General features: G+C 44.0%; 1 protein-coding gene across 2 annotated transcripts in view; it reads right to left on the reverse strand.

The window, feature by feature from the left end:
- The window catches only part of LMTK2 (lemur tyrosine kinase 2), an 82,068-nt gene extending 69,376 nt beyond the window's left edge, over positions 1–12,692 (reverse strand). Inside the window, exon 1 of one of the 2 annotated variants that reach the window (XM_060125218.1) lies at positions 12,319–12,692. In XM_060125218.1, the coding sequence (XP_059981201.1) occupies positions 12,319–12,394 (76 nt within the window). In that variant the 5' untranslated portion in view covers positions 12,395–12,692. Of the gene's footprint in view, positions 1–12,312 lie in introns of both variants that reach the window. The other variant, XM_060125217.1, reaches the window with a different exon arrangement.
- Between the last annotated feature and the right edge of the window lie 1,250 nt (positions 12,693–13,942).

The following is a 13,942-nucleotide window of genomic DNA, read 5'->3' on the forward strand; positions in this document are numbered from 1 at the left end:
TGAGCCTAATTATGGAAGTTAGCACGTTTCCTAATTCAATAAGGAATTATCTATAGTACTTCAAGAATCAAGTATATCATAAATATTTTTAAATTTCACTCAGGACTTTCAGATAATAAATAGAAATAAATATTCAAAGGAAAAATAACTGGAATCAGTCTACGCGTGTGCATCACACTAATAAGAGTTTTCCTGAAAGTACGAGGCAGTGAACCGGAGAACAGGGTGGACTGGATGTCAGATCACCTCAACCCAGAATGAAGTCAGCCTCTGACAGGCTGTACAGGATTGAATTTACTGCTTCACATCTCTGGGCCTCAGTTCCCTCACCTGTAAACTGGCATTTCAGCTCTAAAGTTCTATACAAAAGGATTATAATTCCAAAATTGCATGAGTTCTCCAAGTGCCTCTACAGTGAAAATTGGTAATCAGATCTTTTATTGAAATTTTTTTTAAAGGAAACAAAGTTAAATTACAGACTTCTGGATTGCACTGAGCATCAGGCCTCTGGTGGAGTGTTCCCAGGGGACTATTTTGGTAAGTTTGTTATTTTTCAGTGCCTCACCTGCAATCAGTGTCCGGGTGTTGCATTTTAATAAGCATTTTTATAACAGTCTGAAGTCAGAGTCAAGTGGGGCTCTGCGCCTGGAAGCTACAGCCTGCATCCTTGGAAAGTAACACTTGCTGCTGACACAGAACCATTCTAGGGAGGCACACTGCCAGGTAGCACCAGGAAGAGGGATTTTTGTTTCCTTCTGAAAGGAGCGCAGGTTGAATTTATTGAGGGTTCTGAGGAAGAATCTGCAGCGTGAAAAACACGCTAAACTTAAATTCAGAGGCTAATCTGAGAGGTAACCAGTAGATCACAACCTTCGGTTTTGCAATAAGCTGAAACTACAGAATTTTACAATTACTGGTTGGTTAGAGTAGATATTTTAAATGTGCAAAATGACTGCAAACTCATCCTCCTCTGTCTTCTAAGTCCAAAATGTCTTAGAGATTTACCTGCCATAATTAAAGGCTGCAGTTATATCACATCAAACTCAAGCCTCCTGTTCAGTGTAGCAAAAAGGGGAAAAAGACACTTTCAGGATGGACTTTGAACACGGACCTCAAGGAGAAAAAAAAAAAACCACGAGTTTTTAAAAATTAAATTCTGGACTTCCCTGGTGGTCCAGTGGTTAAAAATCTGCCTTCCAATGCAGGTGACGCGGACTTGATCCCTGGCGGGGAACTAAGATCCCACATGCCGTGGGGCAACTAAGCCTGTGCACCACAACTAGAGAGCCCATGTGCCGCAACTACTGGGCTCATGCGCTCTGGAGCTTACACACCACAACTAGAGAGAAGCCCGTGCACTACAACTAGAGAAGCCGGTGCACTGCAACGAAAGATCCCACGTGCTGCAACAAAGATCCCGCGTGCTGCAACTAAGACCTGACACAGCCAAATAAATTTTAAAAAATTTAAAAAAAATAAAAAATAAAAATTAAACTCTAGTGGTTTCACTTTAGGATAAGAGCAACTTCTCTCTCAAAAATCACTATCCTAGATTCTTAGAATGAAATTCTTTTCTCCTATGCAAAGCATATGTATTGCCAAAAAAAACCCAACAAAAAAACGAAAACAGAGTCCAGAATTATCTGTACTAGTGTGTGGGCCTATGATGTTCTTTTTATTCATTTATTTATTTATTTATTTTTGGCTGCGTTGGGTCTTCAGTGCTGTGCGCGGGCTTTCTCCAGTTGCAGCGACTAGGGGCTACTCTTCGTTGCAGTGCACGGACTTCTCATTGCGGTGGCTTCTCTTGTTGCAGAACACGGGCTCTAGGTGCGAGGGCTTCAGTAGTTGTGGCATGCGGGCTCAGTAGTTGTGGTTCGCGGGCTCTAGAGCACAGGCTCAGTAGCTGTGGCGCATGGGCTTAGTTGCTCCGCAGCATGTGGGATCGTCCTGGACCAGGGCTCAAACCCGTGTCCCCTGCATTGGCAGGTGGATCCTTAACCACCGCGCCACCAGGGAAGTCCCGGGCCTATGACGTTCTTAATCAAACCCAACTGATTATACAATCATCATTCTGTAGCAGTTTTAGAGAGAGATAGTTTGCTTTCTTTAGCTCGTCATAAAAATATTTTGTACACATCAATACACCCACAGAAAGTACATCAAATTACGTCAACTAGCTTTAAAAAAAGTACCTGTTGAAAAATACAAAATGGGCTACAAACCCGAGGCTATTCCAAAATAAACCAGTTTAGAAAAACAAACTTTTTTATAGCAAAATGTTAACAACATGGTATTATTATACTGGAAAAAACTAACCCCGCAAGTTCTTGTACAGGTCAAGAATCAGGGACTCTCACAAAGCATGCACATCTGTCACCTGGAGAACTAAGAATGTCATGAGTTATACCTGCTCAAGCTTAGTTTCCTTGCTGGTCTGAGCTGCAGTGGGCAGAACCCTGGCAGGCCAGGGCAGGAACGTCTACACCATGAGGTTCACAGCTCACAGTACTGGCATCTGACTGTCAGGCTACCAGCTCACAATTCTTTTTTACTGATTATTTATACAGGAGATTTATAAAATGTAAAGAGGTTATTATTTATACTGACTCCCAGAGAAGGGGCTAAAGTTACCAAAAAAAAAAATGAACGAAAGGAAAGGTCTTTGGAGCGGTTAAGTGCTGTAAGTGTGTTCTACCCTGTTTAAATTCCTTTGTGGTTATAGCACACATACTTTGCACAGGAGGTTTCTTCAGAATGATACTCATGTATGGTGGTCAGGAGCAGAGAGCACTTCAGATTTTAGGTGTTGACATTAATCTTTTAATTTTAAATTGTTCTTCCTTCCTTGAGTCTCACTAGCTCCACAAGTCAACAGATTTCTATTAAATAACTGATCTTATTTTGTCTCTAGTAGAAGATAAGATATTTTGTGTCTCGGGATTGGAGAAATCGCCTGAAAAGTACTACAAATGCAGATTTCCGCGCCAACATCCAGAATTCCAACTGAGCCGGTTTGTTTGGGGGCCCCCAAACCTGCATTTCTACAAGTACCTGGGTGATCTTGATGCAAATAATCCTGTTTTATAAAAACATCTTTACTTTTTCCTGAAACAATTTCAGCTGAACTTGATACCGTGGCTGGGATTTATATCAAAACAGTGGGGGCCCCTGGGCCAGTGGGAAAGGTACACGTGAACAAGATTCACCATAAATTCAAAATTGCTGATGCTGGGTGACAGGCACATGAGGGTTCATTATATTAATTATTCTACTTTTGTGTATGTTTGAAATTTTCCACAATAAAAGATGAAAAGAAACAAAAAGCTCCGTAGAAAAATCACAGCAAGTCTACAGCCCCCTGTACTTTCCAAGAGACTTGCCACTGGACGTTTTATCTGAACTTTCACCAATTAAAGGAGTTGCCTATGATCCCTTTCAACAATTTCCAAAGCTGACAGGCCCCCTAAAATAATTCTCTCTAAGTAGATCCTTAAGCTTACAAGGTTTCCCTCCTATTCTTAGAGATTAGGCTGCTCTTGGAGAGAGTCAATAAAATCTTTCAAATATCCACTGCTCTGAAAATAAAAATAACATCTTGCCAATACCACTATACCACAAGTGTGGGATGTGTAGTATTTATGATGGTATTAATAGGCGGTTAAAAGGTGGTCAAGTGACAGGGTCAAACGTGCACAGGGTCCGTCCAAGTCATCTGTCTCTTAGAGGCCTTTTGTCCCTCCAAAATCTCTCACTGACTCTCTCTCTTTTCCCAACACCTAGGATTAGATACAGGAAGCAGAGGATCAAACCCCTATAATACGGGACCTAATGAAACTTAAAAGCTTTTGCACAGCAAAGGAAAACATAAACAAGACGAAAAGACAACCCTCAAAATGGGAGAAAATATTTGCAAAGGAAGCAACTGACAAAGAATTAATCTCCAAAATTTACAAGCAGCTCATGCAGTTCAATATCAAAAATACAAACAACCCAATCCAAAAATGGACAGAAGACCTAAATAGACATTTTTCCAAAGAAGATATACAGACTGCCAACAAACACATGAAAGGATGCTCAGCGACACTAATCATTAGAGAAAGGCAAATCAAAACTACAGTGAGGTATCACCTCACACCACTCAGAATGGCCATCATCAAAAAATCTACAAACAATAAATGCTGGAGAGGGTGTGGAAAAAAGGGAACCCTCTTGCATTGTTGGTGGGAATGTAAATTGATACAGCCACTATGGAGAACAGTATGGAGGTTCCTTAAAAAACTAAAAATAGAACTACCATACAACCCAGCAATCCCACTACTGGGTACATACCCTGAGAAAACTATAATTCAAAAAGAGTCACGTACCACAATGATCATTGCAGCACTATTTACAATAGCCAGGACATGGAAGCAACCTAAATGTCCATCGACAGATGAATGGATAAAGATGTGGCACATATATACAATGGAATATTACTCAGACAAAAAAAGAAACGAAATTGAGTTATTTGTAGTGAGGTGGATGGACCTAGAGTCTGTCATACAGAGTGAAGTAAGTCAGAAAGAGAAAGACAAATACCGTATGCTAACACATACATATGGAATCTAAAAAAAACAAAAAAAAGTGGCTCTGAAGAACCTAGGAGCAGGACAGGAATAAAGACACAGACGTAGAGAATGGACTTGAGGACATGGGGAGTGGGAAGCGTAAGCTGGGACGAAGTGAGAGAGTAGCGTGGACATATATACACTGCCAAATGTAAAACAGCTAGCTAGTGGGAAGCAGCCGCATAGCACAGGGAGATCAGCTCGGTGCTTTGGAACCACCTAGAGGGGCGGGAGGGAGATGCAAGAGGGAGGAGATATGGGGATATATGTATAGCTGATTCACTTTGTTCTAAAGCAGAAACTAACACACCATTTTAAAGCAATTACACTCCAATAAAGATGTTAAAATAAAAACAAACAAAAAAGACAAACCCTATTATAAATGTGCCAGTAGCAGCACGCAAATCCAGTGCCCAGACGCCGGTTTCTAAGCTCGCTCTCCAATAAAGGGAGCTGCGTGAGACACGGCTGATCCTAGGGCTGGAGCAGGGAATATACGCGGTGAGCTTAGCGCCAGAAAACAAGGAGGCGCTTAAAAAAAAGAAAGATGGACATATGTCTATAGGACACAGGAGCCAACTGCAAGGGCTCCCAGGGGCCAATTTAAGCAGCAAAATAAATAACAGTATTGAATTATAACCCAAAGTGTAAAATCAATATCCATGTGTCCGTACTGATATAAATAACTGAATAAGGAAATAAATGGGGAAGAATAGTTAAATACCCTGTACAGAAACCCAGGTAATTTCTACCTCAAGGAGGTGGCACGGAACTCATCACCACTAAGTGCGGGCTGTGCATACGCGCAGCGCGGAGAAGGGAGGAAAGGGTAACCTGACAGTGGAGAAAGCTGACACACAGCACCTCGGCCAGGGGATCAAGGGACTAGTAGTCTTGAAAGCACGCACCCTTGACCTGATGTGATGAGAACGGCACTTCAACTCTGTGGTCTTCCTCCCCAAAACACAGAATCCCAGCCTAATAGCTAGAAAAACATCAAACATGCATCCCTTTTGCAGAGGGATATTCTACAAAACTCCTGACCAGGACTCCTCAAGATGTCAGGATCATCAAAAACAGGGAACAGACTGGAGGGGCCCAAGGAGCCATGTCAACCAGACACACTGTGGGATCCTGAATCGGAAAAAGGACACCAGGGAAATACTGAAGCAATGCGAGTGAAGTCTGCACGCTGGTTACAATGTATGAGTACTGGCTACTTGTTGTTACCAACGTCAAAAGGGAAAACTGGGCAAAGGATACACAGGAGCTCTTTGTACCATCTTTGCAACTTTCCTGTAAATCTACATTTGTTCTAAAAGAAAAAGTTTATGGCTAAAAATAAAACAACCATCCATGGCCTCATTCCAGGTGATGGACTGGGGCTGGATGAAGTTCGCAGGACAATGACAGGGTCTAAGCTGACACCCCCTCCTTTTAACACACGCACGCTCTGGAGTGCTGGTCTGGTGAAGTCAGTTCTCCAGCACCATCTCTCTCATACTTCAGCATCACCCACAAACTTCAAAACCACGCAAACACGAGAAATACTGAGGCGATGAGACACAGAGCTTACAATCCAGGTTAAGAGACAGGACTTAAAAAAACAGGTGGTATTTGCTAAGTGCAAGTGGTAGGCCAGTACAACAAACGCAAACCTTTTTTGATGACGCAACCCACCAGTAAATTTTCTTCGTTGTCCTTCCATTTCATGTAAATTTATTTACAAGTCATACAAATGCATTAGTGTACCAATACACTCTATCCCTCAAAAGTCACATAAGTCAAAAATTTTTAAGGGCGAAATGAAAATAAATTAGAAAATTCCCACGTTTTCATGCTGCATCCCCTGGAACGTCTTGTCCCACAAGGAAACACTCTAAGAGTTCATCAGGGGTGGCAATCTCCAAGCCTGGGCAAGGAGAAAGGTCTTAGTAGGGAAACTGGGGCTGCAAAGAGGTTAAAAAAAAAAAAGACAAAGAAAGAGATGACAGCACTTAAAAGATACAAGGGGAAGAGTCAGGCAACTGCACACAGAATATGAAGCGCTGGAAGATGGAACTCTGCACAGGATATTTTGCAAACCATGAGCAGATCAATTTAGCTGTTAAGAAAGTGCCATGAGAGGGGGAGAGCGGAGGCTGAGACAGCAGAAACTCAGTTGCCACGACCTCTCTGCCCAAAGCTTCCCAAACTGGGGTCAGATGCCGGGTGCCCAGAGCTACCCCAGCTGCACCACAGCACCGGGTCGTGGCACATCTGTTTGAGGTAATGGGAATTTAAGCCTTTTAAAACAAACATATAATATAGTAAAATGCAAAATCTGCCATGCTGTTAAAAATAAAATGCTAGGTTTACCCCTCTGAAGCTCCAGGAAAGCAGAAGAGTACAAAGCGCTCTTCTGCAGTCAGGGTGGAGGGCAGTGGGGGGGGTGGGCAGAGGCTTTCAGAGGAGTAAAGGCGCTCGCCGCGTTGTGTCTCAGGCACCTGCGTTGCGACATTCGGCTTCAGCTGTTCTCATGTTGCCCACTTGAATCAGAATAAAGTCCAATGAAATCTGGAATCTCTGCACTGGGCTAACCTTTGCACAAAACCTTCTTTTGAAATATTGAGGTTATTTTTCTGATATGCCTGTTCTTTGTGGCAAATAACTGTAATGCCAAGGCATGGTTCCAAATCAGTCATTTACTACAACTTAAAAATACTTCACTCCAACATTTTGCTCTGACACAGGTTTTGCCACATCTCCTCAGCTTTCTTACAGTGTCTTCATATGAGGATTCACAGAAAAGCAGGAATTCGAATCTAAAAACCACCCCAGATACAGTAGTTTGTTCTAGACCAGGAACGTTTGTCCAGCTTCTCCTTTCTATAATATTCTTTTCCTCGTGTCTGAGTAATAAATAAAAATTTCACAGAGTGAAGCAACGCTAGAGGATTGCAAAAATACGTAATTTTAAAAGAGAGAGAGAGAGAAAGCAAGTCTGCCACATTCATCTCTCCAAATGACATTTTCTAAGGGGAAGCCTCAGCACTGTGCTGGTCCTACCACAGTCTGGGTGAACGGGCTCCCTTCAGGGACGCTTTCTGCGAGTACACAATTTTGTTTGGGATCAACCAAACTTAGATTGACCGTGGTTCCTTTAAGTAAATTAAAACCAGCAATTGTTCACATGCAAGAGTTTTAGTCATCTCGATGTTCAAAAACAGGTTTATTATATAAAAGCAGACTAATCCAGATCATCTTAAAATTTTCTAGCATAATTCCCCAAGACTATGAATTTCAAGAAGTAGGGCTTCCCTGGTGGCGCAGTGGTTGAGAGTCCGCCTGCCGATGCAGGGGACACGGGTTCGTGCCCCGGTCCGGGAAGATCCCACATGCAGCGGAGCGGCTGGGCCCGTGAGCCACGGCCGCTGAGCCTGCGCATCCGGAGCCTGTGCTCCGCAACGGGAGAGGCCACAACAGTGAGAGGCCCACGTACCGCAAAAAAAGAAGTAACACTACCAGCTTATACATCATACTTCAATAAGCCAGATTTCTCTCTCAAGGATCTTCACCCATCATATAATTTGCTATTTTGAGAAACAAAGATTTTCTTACCTCCGTACGTTCTAGGCATTCCACGATACGCAGCTACCACGGTGACTTCCTTCTTTGACGCCATACCACCCACCATTAGTCAATTCTAGGATAACCCACCAAATTTACAAAGAAATCTGAAGCAATGAAGGAATCTGTGTTGCCAAGGGCCAAACCTGTAGCAGGCATGGCTATCACGTGACAGCAACCCCTTAGGTAAATATTATCATCATCCTTTTTTAATAGTTGAATTCTAAGAAGCTTGGAGAGGTCAAGTGACTGGGCAAGGTCTTAAAAGCTTTAAAGTGGCAGAGGAAGGCCTCACACCCAGACTAACTCCAAAGTCCAAGCTCTGGCCACAACGCCTGCTCCTCCTGTGACTGGTTCATGAATTTTACTCTCAACTGAGCTGAAAAGGTGGATTCTTTTTATATGTCCACCTACAAGGACTTTTTTGAGGACCAGTCTGTTTAACAGTTTCAGAACCCTGGCTATCCCCTATATGACATTTACATTACGAAGTGTTTTTCATTATATGTACAGCTGTTCTAAGTGACACAGCCCACAGGAGCACAGAGGGCCCAAGGGCTCTAAATTTCAAGAGAATTGCATGAACAGTCAGCACATCTGCACCTCGATATCAGCAAAACTGTAGAGATCTGATAACTTCGATGCTGATCAGCTACCAAGTTGCTGGACAGACTTCCTATTACTATGCAAATGGACATATTTAGTTAACCCCAAAATATCACCTACTGAAAGCAATTAACAGCATTCCCAGTCTAAATCAGATCTCAAGCCTTAGAGCCATATATCCTGACAAGAATTTGCATGGAAAGCTCTCAGAAGCTGTTAAAATAAACACAAAAATTCACACTTTAGAAAGCACTTCCTTTACTTCAGAAATCTTTTTCAAGATACAAGCCTGTTTGCTTAATCTAAAACAAAAGCCCCGGTTTCACAAGCTGCTGTTTAATCAGTAGCTGAGTCCCACCGGCTTCACAGACTTCCGTGAGGTCCTTTATCTGGAACTGCTAAAAGCTTCCTCTGTACTCTGTGACCTAATATGCCACAGAACAATAGAAGTGAGTTTCCTTGTCTCACCACTATCCTAATATTAATAACAAGTTGTGGACTTAGAGGAATGCCTTCACGCATACAACATCTTTCTTTATGATGTGAATTCTGAGAATCTTACAAAAGGCACATAAATCTTTGCCAAGAGAAGAAAGGTCTGATAACTATGATCTGGAGAAAAAGAATTTCTTAACTGTAATCTTAGTTTGGTAACTGAACTGTGTGTGAAACAGTGGACTTCCTGCCTTTACGTAAGCTTCCTAAATGAGGACCGGGATCTCAGTCTATATAATAAGGGCCTTTGCAGAAATACAGATTCTCAGGAAAGCCCCCCCCCCCGCCGCCGCCAGGGAGGACATAAGGGACTCTAAGAGTGATAAAGAGATTCTCCCCCCCAAATTCAACCTAGAAATGCCTCCTTGCCTGATGGGCAAAGGCAATCCACATATTTACAAAGCTTACTATGACTGAATGGGTAAATACCTTTTTTCAACTTTAGAATCTAGAAATGATTCTGGATGACAAAGAAACGTGGGATAAATGAACTTCGATTTAAATGCTGAATTTCAGTTAACTGTCTCATTTCCCCATGCAAACAGGCTGGCAAAGGATACAATTCAAGTATTTTTTCCAACCTACTGTTGATAAGCCATGCTTTCTCCAAGGCAGTATTAACCAGTTTGAACTTTAAGCAGAATAAGGCCAAGGAGGCAAAGACCATATACAATGGATCTACTCTGAATTTGAAAATGGCCAGCTCTCCCTTTGTAAGGAGTACAGGCCCCCAGATAATCAAAAGCTTGATAGTTGTTTTCAATGTTTAACTGCTCTTTTATCTACTATGTATGTTCCAGAGGGGTTCCTCTTTCTTAACCAGCGAACTCACTTATCAGGATTAGCTCAAAGGTTTCTTTACTCTTCTTGGTCAAGAATCTACCCCCATTACCAGGATTAACAATCTCTTCTGAATGGAAATAAAAACTCCCAAATCTATGTGTGATTGTGCATCTTTTCCACATAATTTAACCGTAGTAGGTATTTGTCATCCATAGGCCACAAGTCTCACCATACACCCTCCAAGCAATAGAACATGAGGGAAAATCTACAAAAGATGCTACAAGTCACCGTTACATTTTTTTTAATGCCAAGATTTAATATTTCTATTTGTGGATTAATTTTCTTGATTGTTTTGTTTTACACACAACACTCCAACAAAAACTTCAATTTTTTGATTCATACCTCCGTGAAATAGTAAAAGAAGGGAATAAACACATTAAGAGGTTTCTAGGGACTTCCCTGGTGGACCAGTGGTTAAGACTCCGAGCTTCCACTGCAGGGGGCACGGTTCAATCCCTGGTCGGGGAACTAAGATCCCGCATGCCTCACGGTTCAGCCAAAAAAAAAAGGTTTATAAGCAGCCACATTTCCAAAGTTTCCTAAATAGAATCTGTTTTACAAAATATGTAAAACTTCAATTAAGAGCAAAGTCATCTGGAAACTTCTTGAATCCCTTTCACATATGTAATCTTTATCCACTATCCTATTCTAGTGCTAATTTTCAATTTCACTATGAGTATGTTTCAATATCAACATCGACACTTCTCCCTACAGTCTTTTATAATTTCCCAGGTACTTTCTGTGACTCATACCTGGGCTGCCTATACATTCCTCATAATATTCACTCTTCTTATCTATCAGGTCAGAAAACAGAATTCACCTTACGCATATTTGATCTAAGGCAGTGGCACAAATTTAGCAATACACTACGTGGTACAATGATAACAGTTTATACCCAACTAAAGGGCACTCAATGACATAACCTGGTGTGTCTCTGGAAACAATTATATTTAGCTTCCATTGTAGATGTGTTTGAAAAATATGTCTTTACCAGGGACAGTACCTTCCACATTCTGCACCCAACTAACATCGTTCTAAAATAACTCTTGACCTCAAGAGTATTCTAAACAGCTAATAAGAGACCTGAAGTGGTAAAGCAGAAAAATCACACAGCTAGGGGAATCTAAGACCTGGGTTTAAGTTGTGACTCCTCCTAAAATTTAGCTGTGTCACCTTGGGTAGGTCATTTGACCCCCAGGGCCTCACTATCTTCAACTGCAAAATGAAAGAAATTGGACTAAATTTTCTTTAAGGTCTCTCCCATCTCTAAAATTCCATGATTCTATGAAATTTCAGTCTCCCCTCATTTCAAAGATAAGTAACAGATGATAATGGTAAATTAGCCTAGATTATTTTTTTCCTTAAAAATAATTATCCAACTTGAGATGCTTTCCTGGACTGAAGTTTTATCTGAGAAAATAAACCACAAACGAAAACGACGGGGAGAAAAAAAGAAAATCACACACTGACGTAGCTAAAATAGAAACTTCAATCACCCTTGGGCCATTTTGTCAATAGTTATTCAAAGGCTGCTACTCTAATCACTGGCTTCCTAAAGTAGAGATATTTATAGAGTGGTTTCCTTCTCATCCCCAGAGATTCAATCTGAATAAAACGCACAGCGTCTAAAATCAATTTACAACTTCAGAACAAGTTACAGGGAGCGAAGGAAACTCTGCGCAGCTCTCCAAGTCATTTGCATTTAAGTATGATTAGGGCTAAGAAACGGTTCTTATTATAAGATGTGAGAAAAGCACAGGAGGCAGGTGACATCTGGAAAAGGAAGCAGAACTGCCAGCAAGGGATGTAGGCTGAGGACCTTCAGGCAACAGGTCCAGAGCCGGTGCTGCAGTCTACCCCGGGAGGGGTCGGTCGCTGCCGCCCCGCTCGCAGTCCTCCCCAGCCCCATCCGCATCGCCTCGCCCCCGCTTCGGCCCTCGAGAGGCAGCCCGCCCCCCCCGCCCAACACACGTCCCTGCTGCAAAATCTCCCTAATCACTCGTTTCCCCGGGCCTCCCGCCCCGGCAGGCCCTCCGATTCCTCGGCGCCGAGGCCGGACCGGGCCTGCAGCCTCCTTCCCAGACACCCCCGTCGCAGCGGCCCCGCAGCCCGGTCCCCTCAGCCCCGTCCCTGCCTCGGGCCCGCTCACCTGCACCTGTTTGCGGAAGTGGCGCGGCCCCGGCACTGCCGGCGGCCAGGAGCAGCAGCAGCAACGGCGGGGGCCCCGGCATCTCGCCCACGGCGCGGCCCCGGAGACTGGCTCTCGGGTTGCCTTCCGTCCGTCCGTCCGTCAGTCGGTCCTGTCTCCCTCCGCTGCCTCAGCGGCACCCGCGCCGGCTGCTCCTGAGCACACGTCGTTTCGGCCAAACCTCAGCCCAGATCCTGGTCCGCACCCACCGCTCCAACCACAGAAACACCATCCTTCCTGCCCGCCCGCCTGCGCCGCCGCCGCCGCCTCTCAACAGAAGCAACGGCAGCAGCTCTGCGGAGCCGCGAGCCAGTGCAGCCGCGCTCCCACCGCCATGATGGGCTGCGTCATGTGACGTAGGGTGGGGGGGCGGGACGCCGTGATAGACAGCCCACCCCGCCAATCGTCAGCTCCACACCGGCCTGGGAGGCTCCGCCCATCACCCTGGCTGAGGGAGGGTGGCCGCCGGTGCGCCCCCTGCAGACCAAGAAGTGCGTGAGCAGCAGGTGATGCCAGCAATTATCTTACAATTTTTAAAAAAGGGAAGTATGAAGAAGATAATGAAAAGCATCCAGAATCCATTCTGAATTTTTTTCTCAGTATTTCAAAACGTGTAAAAAATAGGCCTGTTTTGTCTTCTGCCTTTTTTACTTGCAACAGACGTTTTAGACTCTTCTTAGGTTGACCTATCAGCCACCAAGGAGCTTTGGGCTTTTTTATTTCAATTCAACAAGAATAGAATACCTCTCCCCTCGCACCCACTAGTTCAGCTCCTGAGCTCAAGCTGTTCCTCTTGGCAAGAGTTCCCTTCCTGTCCTTTCTTGGCCACCTGGCACACTCCCTTTCCACTGTCGAGACTCACCTGAAGAATGATGTCATCTAAGAAGGCCTCTCCCAACCTCAGGAGAAATGACTAGCAACTCCTAGTGCCCCTCCCTGGCCCTGGACAGACTGCTATCCCAGCTGCCATATTTTATTGTCCCTGTAAGTTCCCTAAGGACAGGAACTGTGCACGTGTCCTCTGGGGGTGGCCCCAGTAGGAATTCTCCAAAGCAGTGGTGCCTGGTCCTGGGTGCCTGCCTCTTCCCACCAAGTGACAAGACTCAGCCAACACGTGAGGAGAGCATCCTTCTGCAGAAAGGGTAGAGAAAAAAATACTTTCCAGGTAGAAGTGACAATGATCAGAAGCCTGGAGGCTGGGAAAATGCTGGGCTCTTCCGGAGAATGCACCCAGAGTCCAGTTTGTGCATGAGAGGGACTGTTTTGAATCTTATCAGATGGGGCAGCACGGGGGAGCCTCCCCAATTCTCCGGACTCCTCAAATGTCCATCCCAAATGCCAGCTCTCTGTGGGGGGCTAACCCCCTGTGGACACATGGACCATGCCCAGGGGATATTTGTTGAATGATTAAGGCAAGCCAATAAACACCTAAGTAAACAAATAGCTGGAATGTGGAAGTGCTGGGTTAAAGCGTATATGGCTGTCTGCTGATCTCTGTGTGGGAAAGGAAAGGAAGGCAAAGGTCTGGAAAAGAGCCACAATCACCCCGTTGTGCTTCTCCTTGGATCAGGAAGCTCCGGACTTTGAGTTT

The sequence above is a fragment of the Lagenorhynchus albirostris genome, chromosome 15 (assembly GCF_949774975.1).
Source record: "Lagenorhynchus albirostris chromosome 15, mLagAlb1.1, whole genome shotgun sequence".
Classification (NCBI taxonomy): domain Eukaryota; kingdom Metazoa; phylum Chordata; class Mammalia; order Artiodactyla; family Delphinidae; genus Lagenorhynchus; species Lagenorhynchus albirostris.